The sequence below is a fragment of the Equus quagga genome, chromosome 19 (assembly GCF_021613505.1).
Source record: "Equus quagga isolate Etosha38 chromosome 19, UCLA_HA_Equagga_1.0, whole genome shotgun sequence".
NCBI classification, from domain to species: domain Eukaryota; kingdom Metazoa; phylum Chordata; class Mammalia; order Perissodactyla; family Equidae; genus Equus; species Equus quagga.
This window is the reverse complement of record NC_060285.1, coordinates 25,208,745-25,235,659: the sequence shown is the minus strand read 5'-3', so window position 1 is coordinate 25,235,659 and position 26,915 is coordinate 25,208,745. Positions and strand designations below refer to the sequence as shown.

The window sequence follows — 26,915 nt, the reverse complement described above, 5'->3', positions numbered from 1 at the left end:
CCTCCTCATTCAGGTCAAGCAGGAGAGCAAGAAAGCCTGGCTGCCGTGGCTCTCAGGAGAGAAAACATTTTCTCAAAGCCTCCAGTAAAATTCTTCTCTGTCTCATTGGCTCAAATTGCAACCTCAACTGTTTCGGGAACTAATCACCACACCAAGGGAGTTGGGGGGGGGGGCTACCTTAAGACTAAGTAGGCCTATGCCCTGAGCTGAATTGAATTTCCCCTTTTTTTAGATTTTGTCTTTTGGTAATATAGTCATGCGCCGCATAATGACGTTTTGGTCAATGATGGACTGCATATATGATGGTGGTGCCATAAGATTAGGACCATATAGGCCAGGTGTATAGTTGGCTATACCATCTAGGTTTGTGTAAGTGAACGGTATGTGTTTGCACAAGGATGAAATCGCCTAACAATGCATTTCTCAGAATATATCCCCATCGTTAAGTGACCCAGGACTGTATTTTCAATGTTTATAGTTAATAAATTGATATTTTCAACCAAAGTAACCCCCAAAATGCAAAAGTATCATGCTATTCATGAGATAATTGGAAAGTTTCACAAAAAGATAATAATCCAGTGACCAGATCCAGAAATGAGACACAAGTTTAAAGTAGCAATGAAAAGTATCTTCTTTGAAATTTTTTTAGGTTCTGTATGGGATTTTTATGTATATGGTAGATTGTTACAGTACAGCCCCCAAATCACATATCCATACACGTGACTATTACTCTCCTCCATTGTCTTGGGCCTGATGTGTGACTTATTTTGGCCAACAGGGCGTTTTAGCAAACGTGGCCTGGCAGAAGCTTGAAAAGCCCTGCTCTGTGGGGGCTGCCCTCTGGCTGCCCCGAGACACAGGTGAGGAAGCCCAGGTGAGGCCGCTAGGGAGGAATCACATCTCTCACTCCTTTGTTGCCACCCAAAGGGAACGAGAGAGAAAGTACACTGAGTCTATCACATTTCTAAAAGTCCTTTTTAATGAGTTAACATTCATTGACTAAATCCTTCAGAAACTTGATAAGCTGCAGTTAGCATAGCCTTTCCCTAAAGAGGTGTTAAAGTGTGTTATAAAAATCGAAGAATACAGTGACAACATAAGACAGTTGAGACTTAGCTTATACCGTATTTACCTTGACATTCTCTCAAAGGCATGCAGTGTCAGTTGTACATGTGAGAGCTGCACAGAAAACTCAATGACCCAGAGGACCACAGGGGCCTGTGGGAATCCAGGACCCCCAACCAGGAGTGAAGAGCAGCCACCACATCGCTGGGTTTACTTGTGGATAAGAAGGAATAAACGTGTGTGTAAATGTGTGTGTTTACATTTTACCAAAGAACAGCTTTGAGAACACCCTCCCAGGAAACAGATTCCCCAGCACCTTTTTTGTTGCTGTTGTTCCCTGCACTGCTGGGCGCTACAGGGGTCACTTCTGTCTCCACCTTTCCTGTGAACAGGTTACAATCTAAAGAGTGAAAACTCTATTGTGAAATATGCCGTTGAACCCATTTTAGGCTGTAATCAGGTAGGCAAGCTGGCAAGAGTGTCTGTCCTTTCCTTGACCAAGTGCAGATTTTAGAACCATGGTTTCAGGCTCCTGCACCTGGAGTGCCTTGCACACGTTTGCACAGATGGGTACAAAGTCACAGATCTTAGCCTTGGGAGGCCAAGAGGTCATCTGACCCATCCTTCATCCGGACAATTACACTTAAGCCTTCCCAGAAGGTCCTTTATCTTCTTTTTGGGGAAGAACAGATTGGGTAACACATCCTAGGGCCCCATCTGACCTTTGTCAATAGGGCCTCATTTTAATGATTACCGTTACAGAGAGGGGACTGGTTAACTTCTGAACATCAGATGCCTTGTCTGTGAAGCTTCTCCACACAGGGTATTATAAGAATGTGCACAGAGTGCTAACACCTAGTAAGGAGGAGATAGTACTAACATCCAGCTCCAGCGTAAGCATCTGAGCCCTTTTCTTTGATAGGTATAGTGATATCTGAAAAATGTGAAATACACATTTCAATAAGGGCCACTCCAATAGCAATCTCATATTCATTCCTTAACTCCTTTACACGCAACCTCTCGAGGACCTGTTGACTGTTCTTTACTATGATTCAATTTATAGAAGAAAGAGCAGTTTAAGGACAAATTATGATTGAAACAGGGTTATTTATGAAGGTATATTAAGGAAAATTTGTCATATGATGGCATAGCAAGGTCAGCAGAAGTTACCTAGTGGAGAGCTTCTCAAAGCAAAAAAAACCCCAAATCACAAAACTCTTGTTTTCAGAAAAGAGTGCTATCAATCGGTTTCCAGATTTGAGTTAATCTAATGCTAAGAGTAAAAGACAGACTCATGCGATTGTGGTTACTCTTCTCACCCCTAAGAGGGAGTGGTCTGTTGATCTTTAAGAAAGAAAAAAAATCTCTTACAGTCTGAAAACACCTGATGCATCTCCAACCAGGTCGACAAGAGCACAGTGCTAGATTTACTGTCACCCGCCTACCCGAAGTAGGTTTTAGAAGAACTGAATTATACAATGGATTGAGCTACCTAGGGAAGTTCTCAGGTCTCCCCTTTAGCATAATCCTGCTTTCTGTGAAGCTGAGTACCATGTGACCTGCTAATCCACGACAAAGCCCATTAAAGATCCTCAGACTCTGGGATTTTGATGGAGTTCTTGTGTAGAGATTCTAGTGAAAAGGCCGTTGGAGAAACCGGTCTTGATTCTGGAAGATGCTCCATCCTGTATTTTTCAATGTATGGTACAGCTACTTCCCAAACCTGAGTAACAAGGACAAAACAAAGTTGAAATGTTGATGACATTGTTTTCACCTGCCATTAAACAGCAAATTCATCTGAAGTCAAAACATAATCTCTACCTGACTAGACTATTTGCTATTTGCCTGCTTTTATTATAAGCCATTTGACACATGATCTGTATCCATTACTCTTTGGTTGCATGGATAGCTTTTAAAATACAAAGTCTGAAACTTTTCTGAAGTAACCATGAAGGTTTTCAGCTGCTTATTCTTCTAAAGCAAAACAAGCCAAAAAACAAATAAAACCTAGAGAATTCTTCTGTGGACAGAATTAAGGAGAGCTGCTCAAGGGTATGCCTGTGTATTTTCTAAAGCAAACTCTGAATGGTAAAGGCAGTGGATTTCTTCATTTGCTCTATTACCAGGCCACATGAGCTCTGTTCCTGAGACCCTTGCTACTCAAAGTGTGGTCTGTGGACCAGCAGCATCAGCATCACCTGGGACAAGTCGGAATGTCAGCCCCACTCCAGACCTGAATCCGAATTTGCATTGTAACAGGATCCCCCGAGATTCACATGCACATTACAGTTTCAGAAGCTCTGTTCAGACCTTTCTTTGGTGTTTACCTCCACCTCCCACCTATTCTCTTTCAAGCATGACATCTTCTCAAATTATGGCTCTGTTTTTGGTTTACAGCTGCACTTTATCTGATTGCCACTGACAGCCAGGGAGCATTTCCTATTCTTTTGTATTACCTTGGAAAATGTATTCTTTCAAAGGCTAACCTCCTCACAAAGATATTTTCACCCCCATGTTCACTGCAGCATTGTTTACAACAGCCAAGACATGGAAGCAACCTAAGTGGCCACTGATGGATGAATGGATAAAGAAAATGTGGTGTATATTCACACACAATGGAATATTATTCAGCCATAAAAAGAAGGAACTCTTGTCATTTGCAACAACATAGATGGACCTTGAGGGCATTACGCTAAGTGAAATAAGTCAGACAGAGAAGGACAAATATCGTATAATCTCGCTTATATGTGGAATCTAAAAACAAAAAACTGAACTCATAGATACAGAGAATAGATTGGTGGTTGGCAGAGGCAAGGGGAAGGGGGGCAAAATGTGTGAAGGGGGTCAAAAGGTACAAGCTTCCAGTTACAAAATAAATTAGTCCTGGGGATGTGATATACAGCATGGTGACTGTAGTTAATAATACTGTATTGTATATTTGAAAGTTGCAAGAGAGTAGATCTTAAAAGTTCTCATGGCAAGAAAAAAAATTTGTAACTATGAATGGTGATGGATGCTAACTAGCCTTATGGTGGTGATAATTTTGTGATATATACAAATATTGAATCGTGTTGTACACTTGAAACTAATATAATGTTATATGTCAATTATATTTCAATTTTATTTATTTATTTTTTTTTTGGAGGAAGATTAGCCCTGAGCTAACATCTGCCACCAATCCTCCTCTTTTTGCTGAGGAAGACTGCCCTGAGGTAACATCCGTGCCCATCTAACTCTACTTTATATGTGGGACGCCTACCACAGCATGGCTTGACAAGCAGTATGTAGGTCCACACCTGGGATCCGAACTGGCGAACCCCGGGCCACCAAAGTGGAACATGCGCACTGAACTACTGAGCCACTGGGCCGACTCCTGTATATTTCAATTTTTTATAAAAGTCTAACCATTCACACACCTCTCTACTAGCAGCAAGCAAGGGGCTTCCCCTGAAAGGGTGCCGGGCACACTTAGAAATGACAGGTGTGAAGATCAAAGAGAAAATCGTTGCCCAAGAGCAGAGCAACGGTTCCAGGGGGAATCAAGCAATTCTAGGAAGCATGATACCTACAGATTACTACAAAAGGCTTAAGGAACTTTAAAAAATATATTTTAAACATGAGTCAACATGCTAGGCATCTGTCCCCATCAGATGAGTCTATAGTCGATGTAGCCAGAGGAAATGAGCAGTAAAGAGAAACCACATCTCACCCAGGGCGATGGGGCAGGACACCCCATGCACTGGACAGATGTAGGTCTTTGTTTTCTCTTCTGGTCTATGGGTTCATTGGAGCAGGTGGTGGTGGCAGTAGCATTACTGAAAGAGAAAGTACTTTTGAACGAAAGAGAAAATTCTTGGTGAGGAGGATCCATGACCCTTTATCTCATTTACTCTCCATGAATACTCCCAGAACTCCATTGAAAATTCATTTCAGCTGCTAATCCTCAGACATTCAATGTTTGGTGCAACATGGGAGACTTATGAGTTTATCAAATAGCTTCTTAGTGGCCGTGGAAGTTGCCTAAGTACCATTTTGTTCACTTCCAAGGACTAGCCAGGAAACAAAATAAGACAATGTTTCTCTACTCCCCACTCCCACTTTGCTTTCCCATAATGACCCCAAACTAAGAAATAAGCCAAGTAGCCAGCTTACCTTCTGCTCTGTGAGCAGCCTGTGCACTGCCTCGATGTCTGGGGCCATGAAGCGATCTTTTATCCAGGGCCTACAGAGAAAGCACATCAAACCATCAGCCAAACGTTACCCACTGCCAGGGTTGACAGTTCTGAAGTGGTGTCACTTCCAGGGCCCTGTTTGACATTACCTCACAACAGAGCGCACCAGGTCATAGACCTTCTCCAGTGGAGTGGTTGTTTTCAGGGGACGTAGAAACTCTATGCCCTGGCAGGCTGCAAGAAGCTCGATGGCCAGCACTAAAACGAGAAAAGTGGAGAGTGTGGCTGATTAAAGTCTGACTTCATGCTTGAGGGATATAAATCACACCAAAGTTGGTGGCCATTGCTAGGCAACTAGCAGATAGTTGGTTCTCTGTGTATTGGTAGAATGAAGCCGCCTTGGTATTTGGCTACCATTTTAAATCTGCTTTTCTAACCCCTTGGTTTTATCTTTAATGGTAAGAAGGGCAGAAGTACCCAGGTAAATGTCTCAGTTGACCCCTTCTCACCTCATGGATGGGTGGATGGGTGACACCTGTTTCCTATTTCCACCTTTGTGTAAACTTCAATTTGTTTTCAGTCTTGCTGTTCCCTTTGGTCTGAAATACTCGGCACATACCTTCATCAAAGGGTTGAAGGAGCCCATGAAAGAACAGTGAATGGCTGCCCTGGACTGATTCTGTGATGTCTGTTTCAAGTCTTCAAACTAAAGGTCCCAAGTCCACTAAAACTGAAATTCTAGAAATTGGTGTCTTACCAACTTTAAGTTTCTTGATAAAACAATCTTTGCTCCATCTTTTCCTAGCTAAGAACTCATTAAAGGTCCCATCCCTTGTGATCAACTCTAAATATTAAAATCTAAATTTCTCTACATCTGATACAAGTCTAATGAAGGACTTTTAATAGAAATAGAGTTCAAAATTAAACCACTTTGGATTCCATTTTTTGCCAAGAAAATAATCTAGAAGGTTGAAGTTGATCAGAGAATTTAAGGGGTTAACCGAAATGGAGTATTAAAAACATTTGACTACTTGTCTTAAAATTTATGAAGCACATTACAAACTGGTGAGTACAGACAGGTCACAATGGAAGAGGATGAAGTTACAGAATCCATTTTGGACCTGGAAGAAACTTCACATCTTCTGGTCCAGTCTCCTCACTACACGTAAGGAATTGGAAACTTTGAGAAGTAAAGCATCTTGTTGAATAAGCGCATTCACTTATTTAATAGAGCTGGGGCTCAAGATCAGAACTGGTAGTCTTTCTGATTTCCTCCGCTACTCAGAGACACAAACCTGGCCTCTTGGCTGGAGAATGTGAAAGGGGGCAATGACAGATTTCGCTCGTGCAGGTAACAGGGGGCTTCCTAGATGAGTTTGCAAGATAAACATGAAACATGGCAGGAAAATCTTGTTGCCACCTCTGCAACATTTTGTTAAATGCTCTTTGTTGCTGTCCCCAACCAACATTCTCCCTGATGCCATCAACAGATTTTAAAAACCACGTACTTCATTGTTCCAAATTAATAGGGTTCAATGTATCTTGATTTACCTGGATATTTTTTATATGGTTCTCATTTATTTTGAAATAAACTGATATTCGATGGCCTAATAACCACCTTCAACCTTCCCTTTCAAAATTTAAACACACTGAATTTATCCTAAGAATCATGGAAACACCTTCTGGTTTTATGTGACTATTTTCTTCACCTTACCTGGGTATAATTCACATGAACTACAACCATCCTAAGGAAATAAATAACAGTTCTACTTAGGTATACTGCTAGAATATTCTCAAGGTTTTAAAACTTGACACTATCATTTATTGACATCTGAGGCTAATTGATACCTGTGTTCCTTTTACTAAGAAAAGACTGCTTCTCTTGACCCTGCGTCCTCTTCCCTCCCCCAGGCTTTGAGATGTCTGCGCTTCAGTCTCGCTCTCATGCTCTCATTTCAGATCTCTGCCAGCCTGAGCTCTTTAAGCGGCTCCCTTTGAAAAGGTTTCCCTCCTTCCTCCAGTGGGCGATTACGTTTCAGGTCCTCTTTTCCCCTGAAGGCAATCCTCTCTTAAGATTCTGTTCCTGGTGTCCTCTCTCCTTCTTACCTGTAGCAGCAGCCTTCAGCTCCCTCCACGCAGAGAGCACTGCCCTTCGTCATTTGTCCTGGTTCTTTCCTGAGTATAGGCACCTGTACTTGGATGTCTTGTATCTTCATCTCAAAGCATCCCCAAAACAACTTATTTTGCGCATGTCCCCCTTCCATTGCGAAACTAATACTGCACCCCTCCCCTGAATTACCTGGACCTATTCATTTTTCAGGGCTTAATCTTAAATGCTCCTTCAGAGATGCCTTTTCTCATCCTTTCAGACTAGAACAGGTTCAGTTATATCCTCCTAGAACTGTATACTTTAGTCAGAATTTTGGCAGCTGCTACAGAGAGTTGCCAAGTTGTTGTCCAATGTCCGCCTCCCTGGTCAGACTCTAATTTCTAAGAGGGCAGAGAGAAAGTACGTCTCATTCACCCTTTAATCCATGTGCTCAACTGGTGGATGCCTTTCCATGCAACCAGGTGGAACTGTTCTCATTCTGCATCCCCTAGGCAATGAAGAATCACTCGTGCTGTAATAAGTAGGCACTTATCTTGCTTTATATCCAGCACCACTGGATTCCAAGATTTACAGGTATTTGTTTAACATCTGAAGCAAAGCAAACCGAAGGAACAATGAACATGCTGGAAATACAAATGGCCAATTCTTTGTTGTTGTTGTTCATTGCACCTCCCTGATGTAAATGTGTTAAGTACACCAGATGAGCTGGATTTGTAATTGGACTTATAGTGCCTACTTTGTTGTCATGCAAACCAAGTCTGTTCCAGGCACTGTTCCAGGCATTCTAGGTCCATCCAGGGGTGTGATCAAGACAGCCAAGATCCCTGCCCTCACGGACCTTGTATTTGACTGGGAAAGACAAGCCTAGGTATGTCAAGAATACTAAGTGCTACTAGAAAACACAACAACAACAAAAAGAGGGAAGAATGGCAGGTGCTGTTTTAGCTGGGGTGGACGGGGTGGCAACTGAGGTGGAAGCCGGGCAGCTCCGTAGGCGGAGTGAGGAAGTGATCCACGTGAAGCCCTTAGGGAACAGAGTTGCAGAGGGATCAGCGAGGACACAGGTGCTGAGGTAGGGATGCGTCTTTTGCAGGAACAAGAATAGCACTGTGGTTCCAGGATAGAGAATGGACTGGAGAGAGGTGGCAGCAGGAAAGAGAAGACAGATCACGTCCTGCACGATCCCTGGAGGCTACTGAACGGGCTGGATTTTGTTTAGAGCAATAGTAAGTAATTGGCAAATTTTTGGCAGGGGCATGGAGTGGTCAAAATTATGTTTTAAGAAACTCATTCTACTTATTGTACGTGGTGATTGCAGAGGAACAGTAGTGAAAACAAGGAGACCGATCAAAAGGAGATGATGGAGATGTCTTTCGAAGGTAAGGTGGATTTGCTGATGAATTGGATAGAAGATCTGAGAAACAATAAAGGTGACTCCTGAAGCTTTGATGCAGATGGGGAGACCATCTTAAGAATGAATATTAAGAATACACTATGGTAGACAGATAATAACAGGTGTTGGTGAGGATGTGGAGAAATCAGAACTCGAACATTGCTGGTAGGAATATAACACGATACAGCCAGATTGGAAAACAGTCTGGCAGTTCCTCAAAAACATGAACATAGAGTCACCATATGACCCAGCATTTCCACTCCAGAGAAATGAAAACATATGTCCACACAGAAACTTGTACAGAAATGTTCATAGCAGCATTATTCATGTTAGCCAAAAGGTGGACAGAACCCAAAGTCCCTCAGCTGATGAGTGGATAGACAAAATGTGGTCTATCCATACGATGGAATATTATTTGGCCATAAAAAGGAATGAAGCACTGACACCTGCTACCACATGGGTGGGCCTTGAACACATTATGCCAAGTGAAAGAAGCCAGTCACAGAAGACCATATATTGTATGATTCTATCTCTGTGAAATGTCCAGAATAGGCAAATCCACAGAGAAATTACATTAGTGGTTGCCTAAGCCTCAGGGGAGGGCGGAGAATAGGGAGAATGGGAGAGTGACAGGCAAAGGGTACAAGGTTTCTTTTTGGGGTGATGAAAATGTTCTAAAACTGATTGTGGTGGTAATTGCACAACTCTGTGAATATACTAAAAACCACTGAATTGTACAATTTAAATGAGTGAATTATATGGTATGTAAATTGTATTTCGATACAGCTGTTACAAAAAAGTGAATATTCAACTCTCTCACATTTATCTTAAAATAGTGATATTCTTTTGTCAGCCAACTGCTTCAGATACAGTTGCAAAAACCTAGGAACTTAGAGAACCGTGCCTAAAGAAAGGCAATTTCTCTTTCAAAAACAAAGCAAGCAGTAATTAAGAAGGTGAGGTTGGCCTAGCACATCTCCACATGTGAAGTATCTTTGCCAAAAACGTTGGATCTAAAATTTGTCAAACCTTTAGGGCCAACTGCAACAAAGAGGAAACTCGTGGAACAGAGAACAAGTTAGAAGTCACACCACGAGGAAGCTAACAGATAAATCCAGACTGTCAGTCTCTATCAGAAAACTGACCCGGTTTCTTTTAACAGGATGAACGTCATGTTAGTGGCATGAAGACAACAAAAAGGGGAGAGGGGACTGTTCTAGAGGAAAAGACACTTAAAACCTTGAGCGCCAAATTTAAAACGTGCGCTTTGAATCTTGATTTGAACAAACCCACTGTAAAGATATTGAGGGTCAATAATTGGGAAAATTTGAATATGTACCCAACGGTGATACTAAGACATTGTTGAATTTTGTTGGACATGATAATGGCATCATGATGGATAAGAATGCGTTCATATTTAAGAGATGAAGTATGCAGGAAGAAAATAATATCACAGGGATTTGCTAGAGAATAGTTTGAGAAGAGTCAAAGAAAAACTGAAGCAAATGTGCTAACTGTTGAGTCAGAGTGAGGTGTACATGAGAGTTCATGGCACTAATCTCTCCATTTTCGAATATGTTTTTAAAGTCTCAATAAAAAAAAAGTCGGCCGATGAACTGGCTTAGCTGTGGTTCTTAATTTTCAGCAAGCATCAGCATCACCTGGAGGGCTTGTCAAACCCAGATTGTTCTGCTCTCCTCCCTTGAGTTTCTGATTCAGCAGGTCTGGGGCGGGGCCTGAGAATCTGCCTAAGGAGTTCCCAGTTGATGCTGATGCTGCCTGCGGGGATCCCACTTTGAGGACCACTTGCGTAGTAGTTCATCAGCAAGGCCTGCCATCCCGGACTGGCTGGGGTTACCTTGCTCCACGTGCTCGATGACCCTGAGGGCCTTCCTCGCCGCCCATCCTCCCATGGAGACGTGGTCCTCTGTGGCAGCGCTGGTGGAGAGAGAGTCCACAGACGAGGGGTGGCACAGAGCCTTGTTCTCAGAAACTGTAAGAGGACAATGCAAGTTAAGTATGCTCTTAATAGGAAAAGCTGCTAAAATGACATGTGGCTTCCCAAAGCGCTCCACAGCATGGAATACCCTCTCCAGGAGCTCTTGGTCATTAACCAAGTAGCAGATGGTCCAAAGTTACTTTGGGAAAAGGAAACACATTGGTTTGTTTTCCCAAAGTGAGAAGGACTCTAAAGCTATAGTGAGTTCTGAGATAAGACCAGGATGGGAATGCTAGTATTACAAAGCCAAAGTGGAAGCATTTAGCATGCCAGGGAGACTAGGGAAAAAGAGACATGAGGGTCATTTCTGGGTTCTCAAGAACAATTTGGTTGTGTCACCAGAAGGGGCGGGAGTCAGGCGTGGCATTTGGGGATTGAGGCTGGAGCCACAGCTCTTGAGCAAGACGATGTAACAGTGCAGACTGCTCAATGGTGACATTTAAGCGACGCACTGGGTTTACGCAAAGGTTTGATGACTCCCAGAGATATCTTGGGCAGGTTGGGGAATCCTAGAGATGGCCTAGATTGTGTCTCTCAATCCCTATTGTGCATATAAATCACTGAATCTTATTAAAATGCAAATGTTGAGTTTTGGGTGAGGCCCGAGATTCTGCTGTTCTGACGAACTCCCAGGTGATGGCCCTACTTTTGGCTCAAGGACCACATTTTAAGTAGCAAGGACCTAGCCTAGAGAGTTCCTTCTCCTCGGCTTCAGAAGCCAGGAAAGGTCAAACTCGAAGAGTTTTTTTCCCATTGTTTTTGACCTTGAAAGCAGCTCTGAGTGAAGCTTCAATTGGTTTCAGTGCTGTCAGGGAACCTGAGAGAGCCTGGCGATAAGCTGGGGTGCTCAGCTCATCCTGGTTTGCCCAGGACTTCCAGGCTTCAGCACTGCCAGTCCCAGGTCCTGGGACCCTCACCCTGCCATACAGCTCAGCAGGCTGTGGTGGCACTTGTTCAGAAAGATAACTGACAAGGGACCCAAAAAAGAAAACGACCAGTTTCACTATAATGAAAGCAAGCTGAACAACTCTAATAGGCAGCATGGGAGTGAAACACATTCAAATGAGGCTTCCCACAGTCCACGATGTTCTCTAGAAATCAGTTACCACTCTCCCTGCCCCCCAGGTTCATGGGAGAAGTCGGTACCCTTTGAAGAGATATTTTAATAAGCAGGTAAGAGAGCAAACAGAAGATACTGGACAGAGGAGAAGATGCATTCAGAGGCTCTTTGTTGGTTATTTGTGTTGAGTTTTACTGTGAGGTTTAGGGAAAGAGGAGGTTAGGGGTAATATCAATAGCAACTAATATTTATTTAGTGCCAGCACAGTTCTAAGGTTTTATATGCATTAATTCATTTAATACTCAAAACAGCCCCAGTAGGCAACTTTATCATCCCCGTTTTACACAGGAGTAAACTGAAGGTCAACAGAATTAAGACACTTGCTCCATATCACACTGCTGGTAAATGGCAGAGCTGGGCTTCAGACCCAGAGTCTACGCTCTTAATTTACCACCAAGCAATCCTGCCTCATGAGTAGGTTTACCAGAAAAAATACAGGATGCTCAGTTAAATTTGAATTTCTGATAAAAAACAAATAATTTTTTAGTACAAGTATGTCCCAAATAATTCTACTTTAACTGGACATCCTGCATTTCTATTTGTTAAATTTAGCAACTGTATTTTAGGATTAAGTATTGATTAAAATGAGATCCTCATTAATTGAAGTGAGCATAGATTTGGGAGCCAAATGCCTGGGTTTGAATCCTCTGCCTCTTACTAGCTGTGCAATATTGGGTAAGTCACTTAATTTCTCAGACTTTCAGGTATTCATCTGTAAAATGTAGGTAATAACAGTACCTGCCTCAAGGTATTGTTGTGATGATTAATGAGTGAACATAAGTGAAACCCTTAGCATTCCTTTGTGCCAGGCCCTGTTCTGATATGTTACTGATCCATCCCTTACAGCCTTGAGTCAGAGATCAGCTACACTGAAGATCAGCTTTCAGAGAGGGAAACCTGCTCCTTACAAGCATTGTCGCATGTTGTAATCACATTTTTAGTGGTTGGTATATCTAACAGAATGAGCCCAAAGTTTAATCACTCAGGTCAGTTCAAGTTTCACCATTAGCCATAAACATCTTTGTCTTTTTCCTTCCGACAGTCTCCAAATTGAGATTAGGAAAAAAATCTACAAAGATGAAGTTCATATGTGATGTCCAATTGCTTTCTACAGAGAAATGGTGGAAACCTCATTATTTACAATCTCATTAGTGTATTATTATGTTTTGGCATAAGATTGTTTTGGTGGTCTAGTGGTTAAGATTCCATGCTCTCATCACCGTGACCCAGGTTGATTTCCCGGTCAGAGAACCACACCACCATCCATCGGTTGTCATACTGTAGCAGCTGTGTGTTGCTGTGATGCTGAAAGCTATGTCATTGGTATTTCAAATACCAGCAGGGTCACTCATGGTGGACAGGTTTCAGCAGAGCTTCCAGACCAAGAAAGACTAGGAAGAAGGACCTGGCCACCCACTTCCGAAAAGATCGCCCATGAAAACCCTGTGAAGGGCAGTGGAGCACTGTCTGATACAGCGCCGGAAGGGGAGAGGATGGAGCAAACAGACCGGGTCTGCTCTGCTGTCCACAGGGTCCCTAGGAGTCAGAATCAACTCTATAACACTAATAACAAATAACATCGTTTAAGTTTTATTTTCTATTTTTTTCTAAAAAAAAAAAATGAAAGAGACAACCTTTGCATTTGTATAGAGAGAGGTAGGATGCAAATGGAGGTAGTGAAAAAGTTAGAGCTCATTCAAAGACAGAATTTGATACTTTCAGGTAAAATGGAAAGGCACTTTGATGGACAGGCTTGTGTTGTGGGAAAAGGGCAGTGTCCTTACCGAGGGCTGCAGCTGTGCAGTGGGCGATCATGAATCCAGAGTTCAGGCCACCTTCAGCCACCAGGAAGGCAGGCAGCTCGCTGAGGGAGGGGTTACAGAGCCTCTCGATTCTTCTTTCGCTAATCGCAGCAAGTTCATGGACTCCAATGGCCAGATAGTCCAGGGCCTGAAAGAGAGTCTCAATTCAGTTGGCCTATATTAGAATATACTTTCAGGGTCAGAAGCAATTCTAAAACACTTACTTTGGCTGGATATTCGCCATGGAAGTTTCCTCCGGAAATAGTCTCTCCCCTATTGGCAAATACCATCTTTCAAAACAGGTTAAGGCTTGAATATAACATTTGCTGATCACTTCAAGCATAACTCTTTTCCCAGCCCACTTATTTTTAACATGGAGGTGGCAGCCCTTGGACAACTGTGGGGTGGAGGGAAGGAAAGTCTTTCTGCAAGCAGTTGTTGACATAAAGGGAAACCAAGCAAAAACGAAACCCTAAAGATGAATCCTGTTCACCCAATTGAAACTAAGAACAGAGACCAGGACACCAGTTTAAAAGCAAATTCTGTTTCTTCAACGGGGACTGTGAGCGTGTGCTCCATAGAAGAACCTGCAGGCTGGAAGACTTTGCTGAGGAGCAACCACTAAACGGTCTGGAAGAACCAGTTCTGGGAAAACTTTCAAACTCTCTACTCAGTGATCCTGCGGCAGCATTCACAGCAGATGGCGGCCATGGGTCACAGCAAACCCATTTAGGCCAGAGGCAACTTTGGACTAACTGAGTATTAGCACTCTCATGGGTCATTGCATTCTATCAGATACTTTCCTTAAACTAAGAGGCACCCAGACAAATGAGAGGAACAGACTTTCCTTCTGGGTTCCGAAGAGCTAATTTTCGCCTGCTGGACTAAAGAATATTCACTACCTGTGAACCAGGAACTCCCTCTGTGTGAGAAAGAGCTGGAAATGCATGTGTTACATTCACTCAGTCAAGTTTGGAGTTCCCCTTTTCTGTACATATGACTGAGAGCCTATTAGAACTGGCTTCTGCTTGTCACCATGAACCCACCCCCAACCACAGGCCCGGGCTTCTCTCCATTTTCTGAATCCTTACAGCAAGTGATCTCTGCACCAATTGAGAACTTAAGCATGTTCTATTGTTCTCTAGTTGTTCCAACTTCGTTGGCTATTAGGTTGCAGCAATTAGAAGTTAACTCCCATAATAGCCAGCTACTGTGTCACAGATGCTCCTTGTCTGCCATAGAAAATGGAGAAAAATATTCTTTCAGGTAACACCAGCATTGCAGGAGAACTCCCAAATATTACAATTACAATCCACAATTAAGAATCTTTAATTGAGAAAGGACTTTGGGCTGATATTTTTGCTGAGGCAAGCAGTGGGGGAAAAAATTAGTAGGGAATTATCCCCTCCCCCATATCCAATAATTTAATAGTAACTTGTTTTCGTTTTATTCTATAAGATACCCTTTCAAGTCTAACTCAAGTAAGTGCAGAATGGACCCTCCCCTCTACAGTGCAAGAACTGATGGATACGACAAGACTACACAGAGTTCATGAAAACTGTTACTCCATTTGGGGGTGGGATGGTGTTGAGGTGGGTTAGTGAGTTGAGGATTATCTAGGGTGGGTTTGACTTAACTGTAAAACAATCGGAGAGGACATAAAACACACACTCTGAAGTAAGCTTGTCAGAGAAGCTACCCGGAAAAGGTCTTGTGAGCAACCTCCTGCAGCTGCTGTGAAACCCGTCTGCTAACCCTGGCTGTCAGCACTTTCTCCAGTGTTAAGAAGTGAGGCAGACGTGGGATAGCAAAAATAGATTCCTAAGGGATTCGGTGGTTTTCAAAGGCAGTATGGTCTCCATAAAGACTTCGCCAACGTGACTCTTGACTCATCAAATTAACTTCTGGGGAAGCTAAGCCATCACAGAACATTCCATAGCAAAAACAAGATAGCTCTGAGAGACCCAAGCCATGAGGAAAGAAGAGGCCGTCCTTGAGAAATGGAAGTGTTCTTACTATTCTTCATACAAATATGGAAACACTGATTTAAGTCCATGTCAGAAAAAGAAGACCTGGGATGGGGAAAGCCAGACCTGTTTGGTCAATACTCAGTAAGCGGTCAAGGACTGCCTTCTGTTTAATGCAGTGCGGCGTCACGAGAACCAGGAAGACTTGCACAAATGTCAACCTACCCAGGATCTGCACAATCCCACTTGTGATGTAGGCCTTCATCCTTCCACCAACAACCTCAGCAGTGACTTTCAGGGCAGATGTTTTCATGAAACCTCTCAGCCGATGCTGGAGACACCTACTTTAATCTTTAATGGGTGAATTCTGAAAGTACAGGATGTTAGACTCCAGAACTGAGATCAGGTTCCCAGATCTGCTTCTGCCACGTACAAGCTCTGACCTAGAGAAAGTCACTTAACCTCTGAGCCTCAGGTCCTTAGCCTATGAAACGCAGTGACAGAACAGAGATGCTACACAAAAGGATCACTTCAACAAACTTAAAATTACCAGCTGGAATTGTATAATGACAATTATACAGTAGACAGTCAAAAGATACAGGATTGTCTGTGGCACTGTTAATTTCTGTGGTAATGATGTTCTTCACAAACGCAATTGTGTCATTCACCACACCGTGGATCTAAAATACGAGATTAAATGAGTTAATACACGGAGACACTGAGAATGGCGCCTGTCACACAGAGGCCACTGTTCTTCCTAGAATAGCAAGGCCATTTTAAACTGGGCTTTATTCTTACTGTAGAGCTAATTTGGCAATTCTTCGCCGTGGGTGTTTTTGATCCACCTAACTAGAACAGAACTTGCTAAGGAAAAGGAAATTAGGGTATTTACTCTATGGAGGACTCTCTTTTACTCAAAAGACTGGAACTTGGCACAAGCTGAAATACTGTTCCATTCTTGAGGAGCATGTTCATCTCTCATTTGAATAACTGCCATATGCAAGTGAGTTGTAATATCTGCAACGCCTCACGCAAGCCTAGGTCTTGCGCAATTTTATTTAAAGTAAGCCTCACAGATTTATTTATGATGATTTATGTCTACTTATTAAATGCAGATAAGGATATGCACTTGAATTTTGATTAGACTTTCCTGTGAACATCCCTGGCAGGCTGGTTCAAGCGCTATCTTGTTCAAGTTTTACAGGGAGAACCAGTAAAACTCCATTAACTGTTACGATGGGGTTATTACTAAGAATTTTTAAAAGTTAAAGCACTGGGGCCGGCCTGGTGGCGCAGCGGTTAAGTGCGCACGTTCTGCTTTGGTGGCCCAGGGTTTGCCGGTTCGGATCCCGGGTGCGGACATGGCACCACTTGGCAAGCCACGCTGTGGCAGGCGTCCCACATATAAAGTAGAGGAAGATGGGCACAGATGTGAGCTCAGGGCCAGTCTTCCTCAGCAAAAAGAGGAGGATTGGCAGCAGATGTTAGCTCAGGGCTAATCTTCCTCAAAAAAAACAAAACAAAACAAAAACCCAAAACAAAAGGAAACAAACAGTTTGCCATATAGAATCAAAACTTCACAATAATTGGAGAAGTGAAAGTATGATATAGATAATTTTTAATAGAAGCAGTAAATAAATTTGGATTATAATTGACCATTACGTGATTTCCTAACACCTTCCTCTTCTTATATGTTCCCCCCTGAATTGGGGGAAAGAAAAGAAACTTTTTGTTTGTTTACCTGTGGACAACAGCGCAAGGTATATGCATCCTGAACCCGATCACAGAACCTGTGGCTCTCTGTGGAAGAGGTGCAGGGGATGGCAGGGGACATGTCATCAATTCTTTCCACAAAACGCAAAACCAAATCAGCCCACTCACATAAACGTGCCCAGACCTGCTATTTCAGATGGGTGGTGATCGGAGTCCAAGAGTGACCGAAACCGGAAAGCAACTTCAATTTGCCCAGGATGAGGGCGAACAGCATGGATGTCTGGAATTGATGAAGGAGAGAACGCCTGGGCAGCGGTGGCTCAGGACCACCCACGGGGCTGACACAGCCCTCAAAAGTCCCAGGGCTCCTTAACCACCACTCAGAATTAGAAACTTAACTCCAAAAGCAAAATTTTCCTTGTTGACTTTATTCTTTCTACTTCAAATATCCAAATGCAAACTATGAGTTGAGAGAATTCAACTCAAGACACTGGGCCTATCCCAAGAAGACTTAGGCTCACCATGGAAGGGAGCTCTGTAGTAGCTTAGTTTAACTGAGTCACTTTTAGACAGTTTTTCTGTCCTGCTACATATAATAGTCTTTCAAATTCGCTACTTTCTAGATAAGCTACCATTTCTACAGTTTTTCTCTCAATTTTCTAATGCAGATCAACCCAAATCCTACTCTAATTCTAAAACCCTACGAACAGATTTCTAAGATAACACATAGTTTGATGGGAGGCAGACCTGGGTGACCCGGGGCAGGCCACTTAACTCGGGTCAGTGTCTGTCTGTAAAACATGGTCATTTTAAGGATCAAGGGTGCCATACCTTAGATGAAGCTGTAGCAGTATTGAGCATGCCATCGGCACTTGGATTTTCTCCTTCTCCCCCACCACTCCCCTCTAGCACTCCTGTGTCTAAAGACCTTGACTAGCCCGCCCCACCAGCTCGGGTTGAATGAATAACAACAGAGCAGAAGACCCATGCTGACCAGTGTCAAAGGCTTTGGTGGTGCCCTTCAACACCTCAAGAGTCAAGGCCGCCACTATGTCAGCCTGCCTCGCAATAGCACTGGCTCTCTCGACAGCTTCACAGCCCAGGGAGGTGATCATCTGTGTCCCATTGATGAGCGCCAGACCCTTTGGGGAGGAAGAGAGAAGTTTCCTACTTTATTTATTGTAACGAACCTACGTACAAGTTGATTTAATATCTTATGCTTTCATAAGAGAAGTTAGCCAGCCAGCTGAATGACGTTTATTCATGTTTTCTAAAGGACAGGGCAGTAATGCTTATTTAAGCACTTGAGGATTAAATGCAATCCTTTGTGAAATTGTTAGTATAAATCTGGCAAATGGAATAGCTGTTAAGTACCCCCATTCTCAAGGCAGCAAGGTAGCTCCAGCATAGACTGCACAGAAAGTCTTTAGCTCTTAATTATGCTGTATTTCTTCCTTAACTTCTCATTATTGTAGACAAGACATCCTAAAAATTTCTGGTCCAAGACTTTTGGCTTAGAGCATCCTAAGGGATCTTGGCTTAAAGTATCTCTAAGGGATCCTTAGAGATCCCAATTTGAAGTTTAAATTCTAATGTAAGAGAACCCGTAAGCATTGGTGGCATGAAGAATCTTTCAACTTTCAACAAACATGTAAGTCACATTTATTTTGAGAAACCAGTGAGACTGATATTAAGATTGAAAATAGTGCAGAAATAAACACTCCAAATGAACGCATTTTCCCTGAGTCTCCTTACCTCTTTTGGTTTCAAAACAACTGGTTTCAATCCGTGGGCTTCCAGGACCTGTCGAATGATTAAGAAGATAAAAATGGCTATCAAATGAAAGACCAGCCTATTTCTAATTTCATGTGGAATCCAACAAAAGATCCTTAAGCCCAGAGGTCTATCTTGTAGAAAATTAGACCTCAATGAATTGGCTCTATTCAACTTCTCTGGTCTATTTTCTAGCTCTGTTCTTTAGTCTGAAAGCAGATTTATCTTTCAAATAATTTTTGTACTTAAGTCAGGGGCTCTAGTGTCCACAGAATCAACCCTGAAGTTTGGTGTCCAGGTCCTTCATGTTCAGCTTCCACCTCAGTGATTCTCTTTTTTCACTGCCGCTTCCTGACTACATAGGCACACCTGTGCCGTGCTGAGGCTGGGCTCCTGACTGTGTGTCCACACTCCCTTGCCTCCAGAGCTTGATCTAAAAAGTCCTCCATCCTTGTCCTACTTATTGAAATCTGTCGGGAAAAGGGCAGAAAAATCTTCCCCTGAAATTAAAGAAGTGAAAGTAGTCACTGAGTTAAGGTCCCTCTAGGGAAGAAGGACGACAGAGCCAGTACCCTTTTCAATGTCAACTTCACAAGTTCGTTTGAATACCTATATTACACACCAGAATCTGTTCTGGGTGTCAGGCTGGGCCAGCAGTGAGAAAAATGGAGACAGACAAGCTCAGGGGCAATTTACAGTAATAGGATACTGAGTGTTCCAGGGGCAGGAAGTGAGTAGGGTTCAGTGGATAATCATGTAAGGTGCTGGGAGAGCACAAAGGAGGGGCAAAAGGGACTTGAGAGGTAAGGACAAGGACCAGAAGAGCAGAGAGGACTTATCAGAAGGAGGAACAGGAGTGAGCAGGGAAGAGAAGAATGGACACGTGTTGGGCCCTCTGCCTAGGACACAGCAGGTTCGAGTTGCAGGGAAGCTCCAGCTTCTGTAATATAGAACCCTGGCAGAGAGGGATGTGGGGGGGTAGCATGACAAACAAGACTCTTGTAAGCCGCTTTAAGTTCAGACTTATACTCAGGACAATGGGAAGCATTCCAGGTTTTAGCCAGGACATGCTCAGATTTGCTATGTGAAGGTGGTTGGGTGAACTCTCTACGCAGAGAAATAATCAAGAGGAGGCTGCATAGAAGAAAGGTGATCTGGAACCCATATCCCCATAGGGACTATCTGCTCCCTTAACTTCTTCTTCCTCTATGGTCCTCTACCCCTTTGCTTACTGCTGGGGAACTACCCAGAAATTGATCGGAGATGACACTTCAAATAATTTTTTTGGCTGCTCTGAGGGAATTTGGAAGTGGATGAAGAAAACAATGAAGCTTTATCAAAAGCAAGCCTTTCTGATTAGCCACCAGGGTAGGAGCTTGGGGGAAAAATGGAATCTGCTTTCTAGAAACCATACAGTAAATGCCATGATCCACAGCTCTGCATCTGTAAGACCAGTGACTAAATACACTCACGACAGTGTGTGACCTTCTTAATAGGCACTGGCACAGTCTGTTTTAGGTGCAGAATAAATTTCTGGGGTTAACACTGGAAGGTGTACATTTTGACCAAGGTGATCGATCACCAAGTCCAGAAGGCTGGCAGTCGAGTATGCAAGCTAAGAGCCTTGCCTAGTTTGACTTCTAAGCTTCAGTTTTCTCATCTATGAAACAGGAATAACGGTGGCCCTCTCCTCGGGCTGCTGTAAGGATTAAGAGATAGGAAGCATGCAAGTACGCCAGGTGTCCAGCCTAGAGAAAGTACTGCAGGTGGAAGTGGTGATCAGTCTTACATATTTAGCATCAGCCCAGCCACTCTTTGGAGACCACATCTTCCCTTCTCCAATCAGCCCAAGAGCAAGATGAGAGAGCGGAGCAAGGTCTCCGCTGGCACCAACGGTTCCTTTCTCCGGAACATAGGGCAGGCAGGAGGCTGGGAGAGAAGTAGGCATTGGTTATTCAAGAGCGCTTCATTCTGGCTGCCCTCACTTTGCCAGGGAGACCAACCTCCCCTAGTAGGATCTAGTGTCACTTTATGGCACAAATACCTTGGGAAAGACAATTCCTCAAACACAGCTAATGCTTAAGGGAACTAGCTGAGCTACTATAGAAAGAAAGAGGTGAGGGAGAGGAAGATAAAGTAAGGAAGGAGGGAGGGAGGGAGGGAGGGGGAAGGAAGGAGGGAGGGAGGGAGGGGGAAGGAAGGAGGACCCTCCTAGTAACAAAGTCTTGTCTTGTAAGCCACTTTAAGTTTAGACATTATCCTAAGACAATGGGAAGCATTATAGGTTTTAGCCAGGACATGCTCATGCTGTGTGAAAGCGGTTGGGCGAACAATGTACACAGAGAATGATCAAGACCAGGCTACACAGAAAAAAGGTGATCTAGAACCCGTCTCCCCAAAGGCTTGATCTGTTTGCTTAACTTTTTCCTCCTCCTTAGTCTTCTGCCCCTTCGTCTACTGTTACTGTGCATGTTTCTAATCTGATCCAGAAATTTCTAGAAATTCTAGCAATGTATCTTGATGTGATTAGGAACTAGCTGTTGTCCATTACAGCCTTGTTTCTAAGAAGAAAAAGTTAGAAATGATCTAAATATGGAATTAAGAAATTTTCATATGACCCAGAGTTGTGTGTAGCCATTAAAACCTATTGGAGAATGTTTGGAAACATGTAAGTGTTTACATTAGAAAAGTAATGAAACGTTCCAGAAGGGTTAGGTACACCAAAGTGTTGCCAGGGGCTCTGTGGGGAGGGAAAGTCAAAGGCAACTTAGTCTCTTCATTTTTGCCAGATTCCCAGTCCCCTCATCTGCCACCTCACCACCACTTATAAACAGACATGTACCGTTTGGTAGGAAAGTCCCAATAAGTTACCAAAAAGAGGGGCTTCATTTTCTAAAGTAAACTCAAACTCCTGGTAGCAGTGTTTTTTCCAACTGCTAAATACTATCAGCAGGATAAAGTAGTGCTGTCCACAGCCAGCTTCCAGATCAGAGTTCATCCTGGGGAACTCTCAGAACTCTAGGGCCCAGAGGTGTCTTAGACTCATCCACAAAGCATAGGTGGGTTTACAGCGGAAGTCATACTATCAGATTTTAGGCTCATAGAAGGGCACACCAGGGTGGGAGTGGAAATAGATGTTGACATCCTTACTGGTCATAGCACAGCCCTATGTCCTAGATTGTTCATTCAAATTGCTATTCACTAACTGGCAGATCATATTTATGGGTCACTTGTGTCAACAGTGTGGGAACTCTAGCGTGCATTTTCTCTATGTGACTGCCCAGCCGTGCTTCTCCTCCCACTCCTTCACCCCAAAGAGTCCCCAAGCCTCCACTGACCTAGAATATTTATCCTATCTGTGAGAAGGGACAATGGCCTCCCAAGCATTTCAAGTCTGGTCTCCACATAGGAATTTTCCTGTCCTGGGAAGTAAGCTCCAAAGAGTTGCACTGCATCACATCCTGGCACTATATGGCTTCTCTATCACAAGCAAGTCCTTAATTTCTTTGCATTTCTGTGCTACCTTTGTGAGAAGTTGGATTGCAGTTACTTACGTCTGGCTATCCCACCACTTGGGGAGCATTAAGATTTCAGACTCCCAGGCACCAACCAGAACTGCTGAATTGGTCTTTGGGATGAATCATTATGTTTCCCAGATGATTTGATACAACTTCTCTAACCACATTTGGGCACCACTGAATCAAAGTTCTCTCCAGCCCTGAACTTCAGGTCAGACTTAAGGGGCTGGTTCCAGTCTTAAAGAGGCCAAGTGCTAAGTGAAGGGTGATGGAGAATGGGTGAAAGTACACAGGAGTAAGCGTCTCTGCCCCACTCCCCCCACCTTGCTATCCTCCTTCTTGCCAAGCCCATTTTCCATTCATCTACACTATTTTATGTCATCTTGTCTCAACCAATTCCTCACCATCCTGTGAATCAAGTCCACCTGTGGAACACGCCCAGCCTCAATGGAGGGTCAAACAGGAATCCATTACATTACCATTAAATACTTCAATAACTTGTTTGAGGGTCTCCAGGGAAATGCCACTGTATCCTTTGGCTAAGACATTAATCCTTAAAGCCAAGAGCATCCGACATCTCTCAGGGATTAGTGGCTTCCCAACACCTACAAAACAGAATTGATGTTTTCTCCAAGAAAAACAAAATCTTTTCCACTTCCTGGCTGCCTCCATCTCCCAAATCTTTCTCCACTTCTTGACTCAAATAGTTACCCTGCTCTCCCTCCGGACTGTCTAAAGTCCCATTTTCCAGACAAAGATGAAACCCCGGTTTTGCTTTCTCAGTTCCTCTTCCTGAAATGCTTCAGGGAGCTCTCACCTTCCCCAGCACCCTTGGAATAGTGTCCAGACTGCTCAGCACAAGCTCCCTTGCAATCTGATGGGAGCTGATTCTTGACAGACTTTCTCATCTCCCCTCATCCTGATCAACTCATTCCCGGGGTTCCAGCCTTAATTTCATTCCCTGAATGCACCCCTCTCTTGGCATAATGCCATACATACTCCCATCCCAACCCTGTCCCTCCCACCGGCCCATTCTTTTTTCTGAGATTCAGCTAAAAGCCAGGCTTGTCTGATGCTGTCTGCTTCCCTCCCTCCCCTGCAGCAGAATCAGTACCCAGCCCTTGGAATGCACTAGTTGTTTGGGGCTGTTATAGGATGCCTCATGCTGTGTTGTACTTTACTCATCAAATCAAACAAGATCCAGGAGGCACCCAACGTTTGGAATGATTTACCTGAGGAATGTGAACGTACTAGGTTGACCTGGAGCTCCCTGGAAGAGAAAGGAAGAAAATCCTCTTAGATACCTTGCACTGAGAACGTTCCCTCAGCTGGGGAAATGAAAGGAAAATAGTTAAATCCTTGAGGGGACAGAATGAGGCAGCGTGATGCAATGGAAGAAGCCAACAAGCCTGTGTTTTCAGCACCAACTCATGTCCAAGTTAACCCGAGCCTCATCCCCATCTGTAAGTTGGGGCAAATGGTCATTATTCCCCTTGTTGAATGAAATCTCAAAGATGGGGGTAGGTGGCATGTGAATATGTGTTTTGGTGCGGAGAGCGAGAATCACACTTACTCTAGCTTGTTGATAGGAATTACAGTTCTGGCAAACTTCCCAAAACCTGTCGTAATGCCGTAAACCACTAGAATAAAAACACACATTATCCAATTAGATGGAGGCCATATTTTTTAAGTCTCTAAAAAGAACTGTATAACACAAAGAGAAAAAGATACCAGTGTTTTCTCTCACGATGCTATCTATGACTTCCCTGGATTTTTGCACCTTCTTTTCCGCAGTTGGGGTGAGCTGGGAAAACGTTGGGCAGAGCTGAGCACGCTGAAGACTTTCATACGCAGCGACAAAGCTCAGAGGACATCCTCCCCCTCCCTCCCCCTTACCTTTATCTTGTAGTGTCCGTTTCCCAAGTTGACCAGATCCTCTGTGGTCAGACTGTCTCCATCTAAGGCGATGTACTGCACAAAAGAAGGGAAGCTCCGTGAGTTTGCTCAAAGGAGAGAGTAGGGAAGCCTCTAGCAGAACCGACCTTTAGCACTTCAGAGATTTTATCACTGCTGTGAAACATTAAGAAGCTAGTTAAAAAGACAGGTTGCTGGGGGCCGGCCCCATGGCCGAGTGGTTAAGTTTGCATGCTCTGCTTCAGCAGCCCAGGGTTTTCCCAGTTCGTAATCCTGGGCAGGGACATGGCAACGCTCATCAAGCCATGCTGAGGTGGCGTCCCACATGCCACAACTAGAAGGACCCACAATTATGTACCTGGGGGCTTTGGGAGAAAAAGGAAAAAAATAAATCTAAAAAAAAAAAATGCATTGCTGAAGAGGAGGCTGCATAAGGATGGTTAGAAATGGAAATGCGTAATGCCGTTCCTACTACACAGAGCTCCATGAAAGCCCTGTCCTAATTAATAGTATTGGCTCATAAATTTTACTGGCCCTCCCCCTCCTTAAACCAGGGGGACCTAATTTTCTTAACAAAAAGAAAGTGGCTTGAGGCTTACCTTTTCAGGCTCCCGGTATTTGCTGTATCTGGAGCCAGGTAAAGGAACACTCTGGTGGAAGAGGCCCAGACCCCTCACCGGAAGGAGGAACCCCCCGCACCCCCCAGCAGACCCAGGAAAGGATACAGATAAACTCCTTCCGGCTGTGATGGAATGAAGTCGGGAGACATGGCATCCCCTTCTATAACTGAAACAAGAATGCAAGAGAGACCCCTCACAGATTACACCCAGAGCCGCCTTTGGCGTTACTGGTAAACCAAGAAAGGGCCCTTCAGTTGCCTACGAATTCTGTAGAAAAGGCTGGTTTAAATGACCTTCAGATGCTTTCAAGGGCTCTCAGCGTCTTTACAAAGTAGGGGAGCAAAAGGCAGAGACAGGTCTGAGGGGTGGGGGTGGGGGGTAGACACAGGAGTTTAAATGAAAGTTCAAGACCTAACTCCCGCCTCCATCCCCAGCTTTATTTTGTGTTAAATCTGATCTCCTCCATGCCGCTGGCCTCCAGTCCGGTGAGGTTCCTTTGAAGGGCGAAAAGATCTTCAAAATGACTTGAAACTGCAAAGGGATTCAGACCTGCCGCCTTGGGTTCAAATCTAGTCTTTGCTACTTACCAGCAAACTAACTGACTCTGAATAAAGCACCTCCTTTCTGAGTCTTGCCTCATTGTAAAAGATGGATAAGAATCCGACCTTCCTCACCGGCGCGTGTGACAAGCGAAGACACAGAGGGGCCTCGCGCGCGCCCGCCCACCGCCAGCGCGCGGTTACCCTGCAGCGGAGATGCCCCCAGGACCTCCCTCCCAGGGACCTGAGCACCGAGCAGGCCAGGCCGCCGCCGTTCGGGCTGCTCCGGCCACTCACCCACTTCCACGAACTCATTGTCCTCCAGGGCCACCTCGAGCGGGTCCTCGTTGTCCAGCAGGCCCAGGCCCTTGCAGCGGCGCACGAGGAAGCGCACGTCGTCCGCCGAGGCGAAGCCACCATTGTCCGGCTTGTTCTTGATGTAGCGGCGCACGGCCTCGCGGCCCAGCCAGCCCACGGTAAGCTGCGCGTCCCGGCAGGGCACGGCCAGCCACTCTCCGCGCACGTGTACCGTGTACCGGGGCATGGCTCCGCAGCAGCCCCGACGGCAGAGCAGGCCAGGGAACCAGGCGGCGCCTACTCCTCCACCAGTGACAGTCGCTGGTGACTGTCACCGGGAGGGGAGAGTTTTATCTGGGAGTGACTACCGAGGTGTGGTCGGCAGGGAGGGCTAGGATGGACTTTCAAAACACGCCCCCTCCCTTGCCTTTACTCACTCACGCATTGGACAAATATTTATTGAGAGCCCCGCGGTGTCCCTTCGGGTTTTTGCAGCTGAGCTACGGGGCGGGAGAGGGGGATGCAGGCAGGAGAGCGGCCTGTCCACCTGCGATGCTGCCCTGCTGGCAGCAAGACCACTGGGGTCCCAGCGCCCGCTGGCCCCTGCTACGGGTCCCCTGTCCTCAGGGTTCCTGATTTCTTCCTCTCCTGGTTTCTGTCTGCATTCTCCTACGTTAAGGGCAGCTTATAAACACCATGTTCCTGTCTTTATCTGGAATTACTCAACTGTAAAATGCACCCTGCTGGCCAACTCTGACACCGGGGAGTGTGGCAATCCTCATTCATTTGTTTATTCCACAAAGGTGTTGAGCAACTGCTTCCTACCACGGCTAAGGTTTTCTGAAGCTGTCCCGCCACAAGGTGGGACTGGAAAGGCCAGAGATCGTTTTCACAATGAAAGGTCACCATCTGG

At 44.4% G+C, this 26,915-nt stretch overlaps 1 protein-coding gene across 1 annotated transcript; it reads right to left on the bottom strand.

The window, feature by feature from the left end:
- Positions 1 to 956: 956 nt before the first annotated feature.
- HAL (histidine ammonia-lyase) lies at positions 957 to 26,682 on the bottom strand. The gene is made up of 20 exons (XM_046646259.1): positions 26,003 to 26,682; positions 25,272 to 25,332; positions 25,146 to 25,173; positions 24,529 to 24,603; positions 24,364 to 24,436; positions 24,206 to 24,272; positions 23,865 to 23,902; positions 23,112 to 23,237; positions 20,904 to 21,043; positions 19,097 to 19,144; positions 18,336 to 18,483; positions 17,526 to 17,621; positions 17,370 to 17,428; positions 16,228 to 16,308; positions 13,886 to 13,951; positions 13,644 to 13,809; positions 10,599 to 10,733; positions 5,387 to 5,495; positions 5,218 to 5,287; positions 957 to 2,788 (listed from the first exon to the last, which is right to left on the bottom strand). Exons 1-20 carry the CDS (start codon positions 26,247 to 26,249, stop codon positions 2,648 to 2,650), a joined length of 1,974 nt encoding a protein of 657 aa, XP_046502215.1. The 5' UTR covers positions 26,250 to 26,682; the 3' UTR covers positions 957 to 2,647.
- Between the last annotated feature and the right edge of the window lie 233 nt (positions 26,683 to 26,915).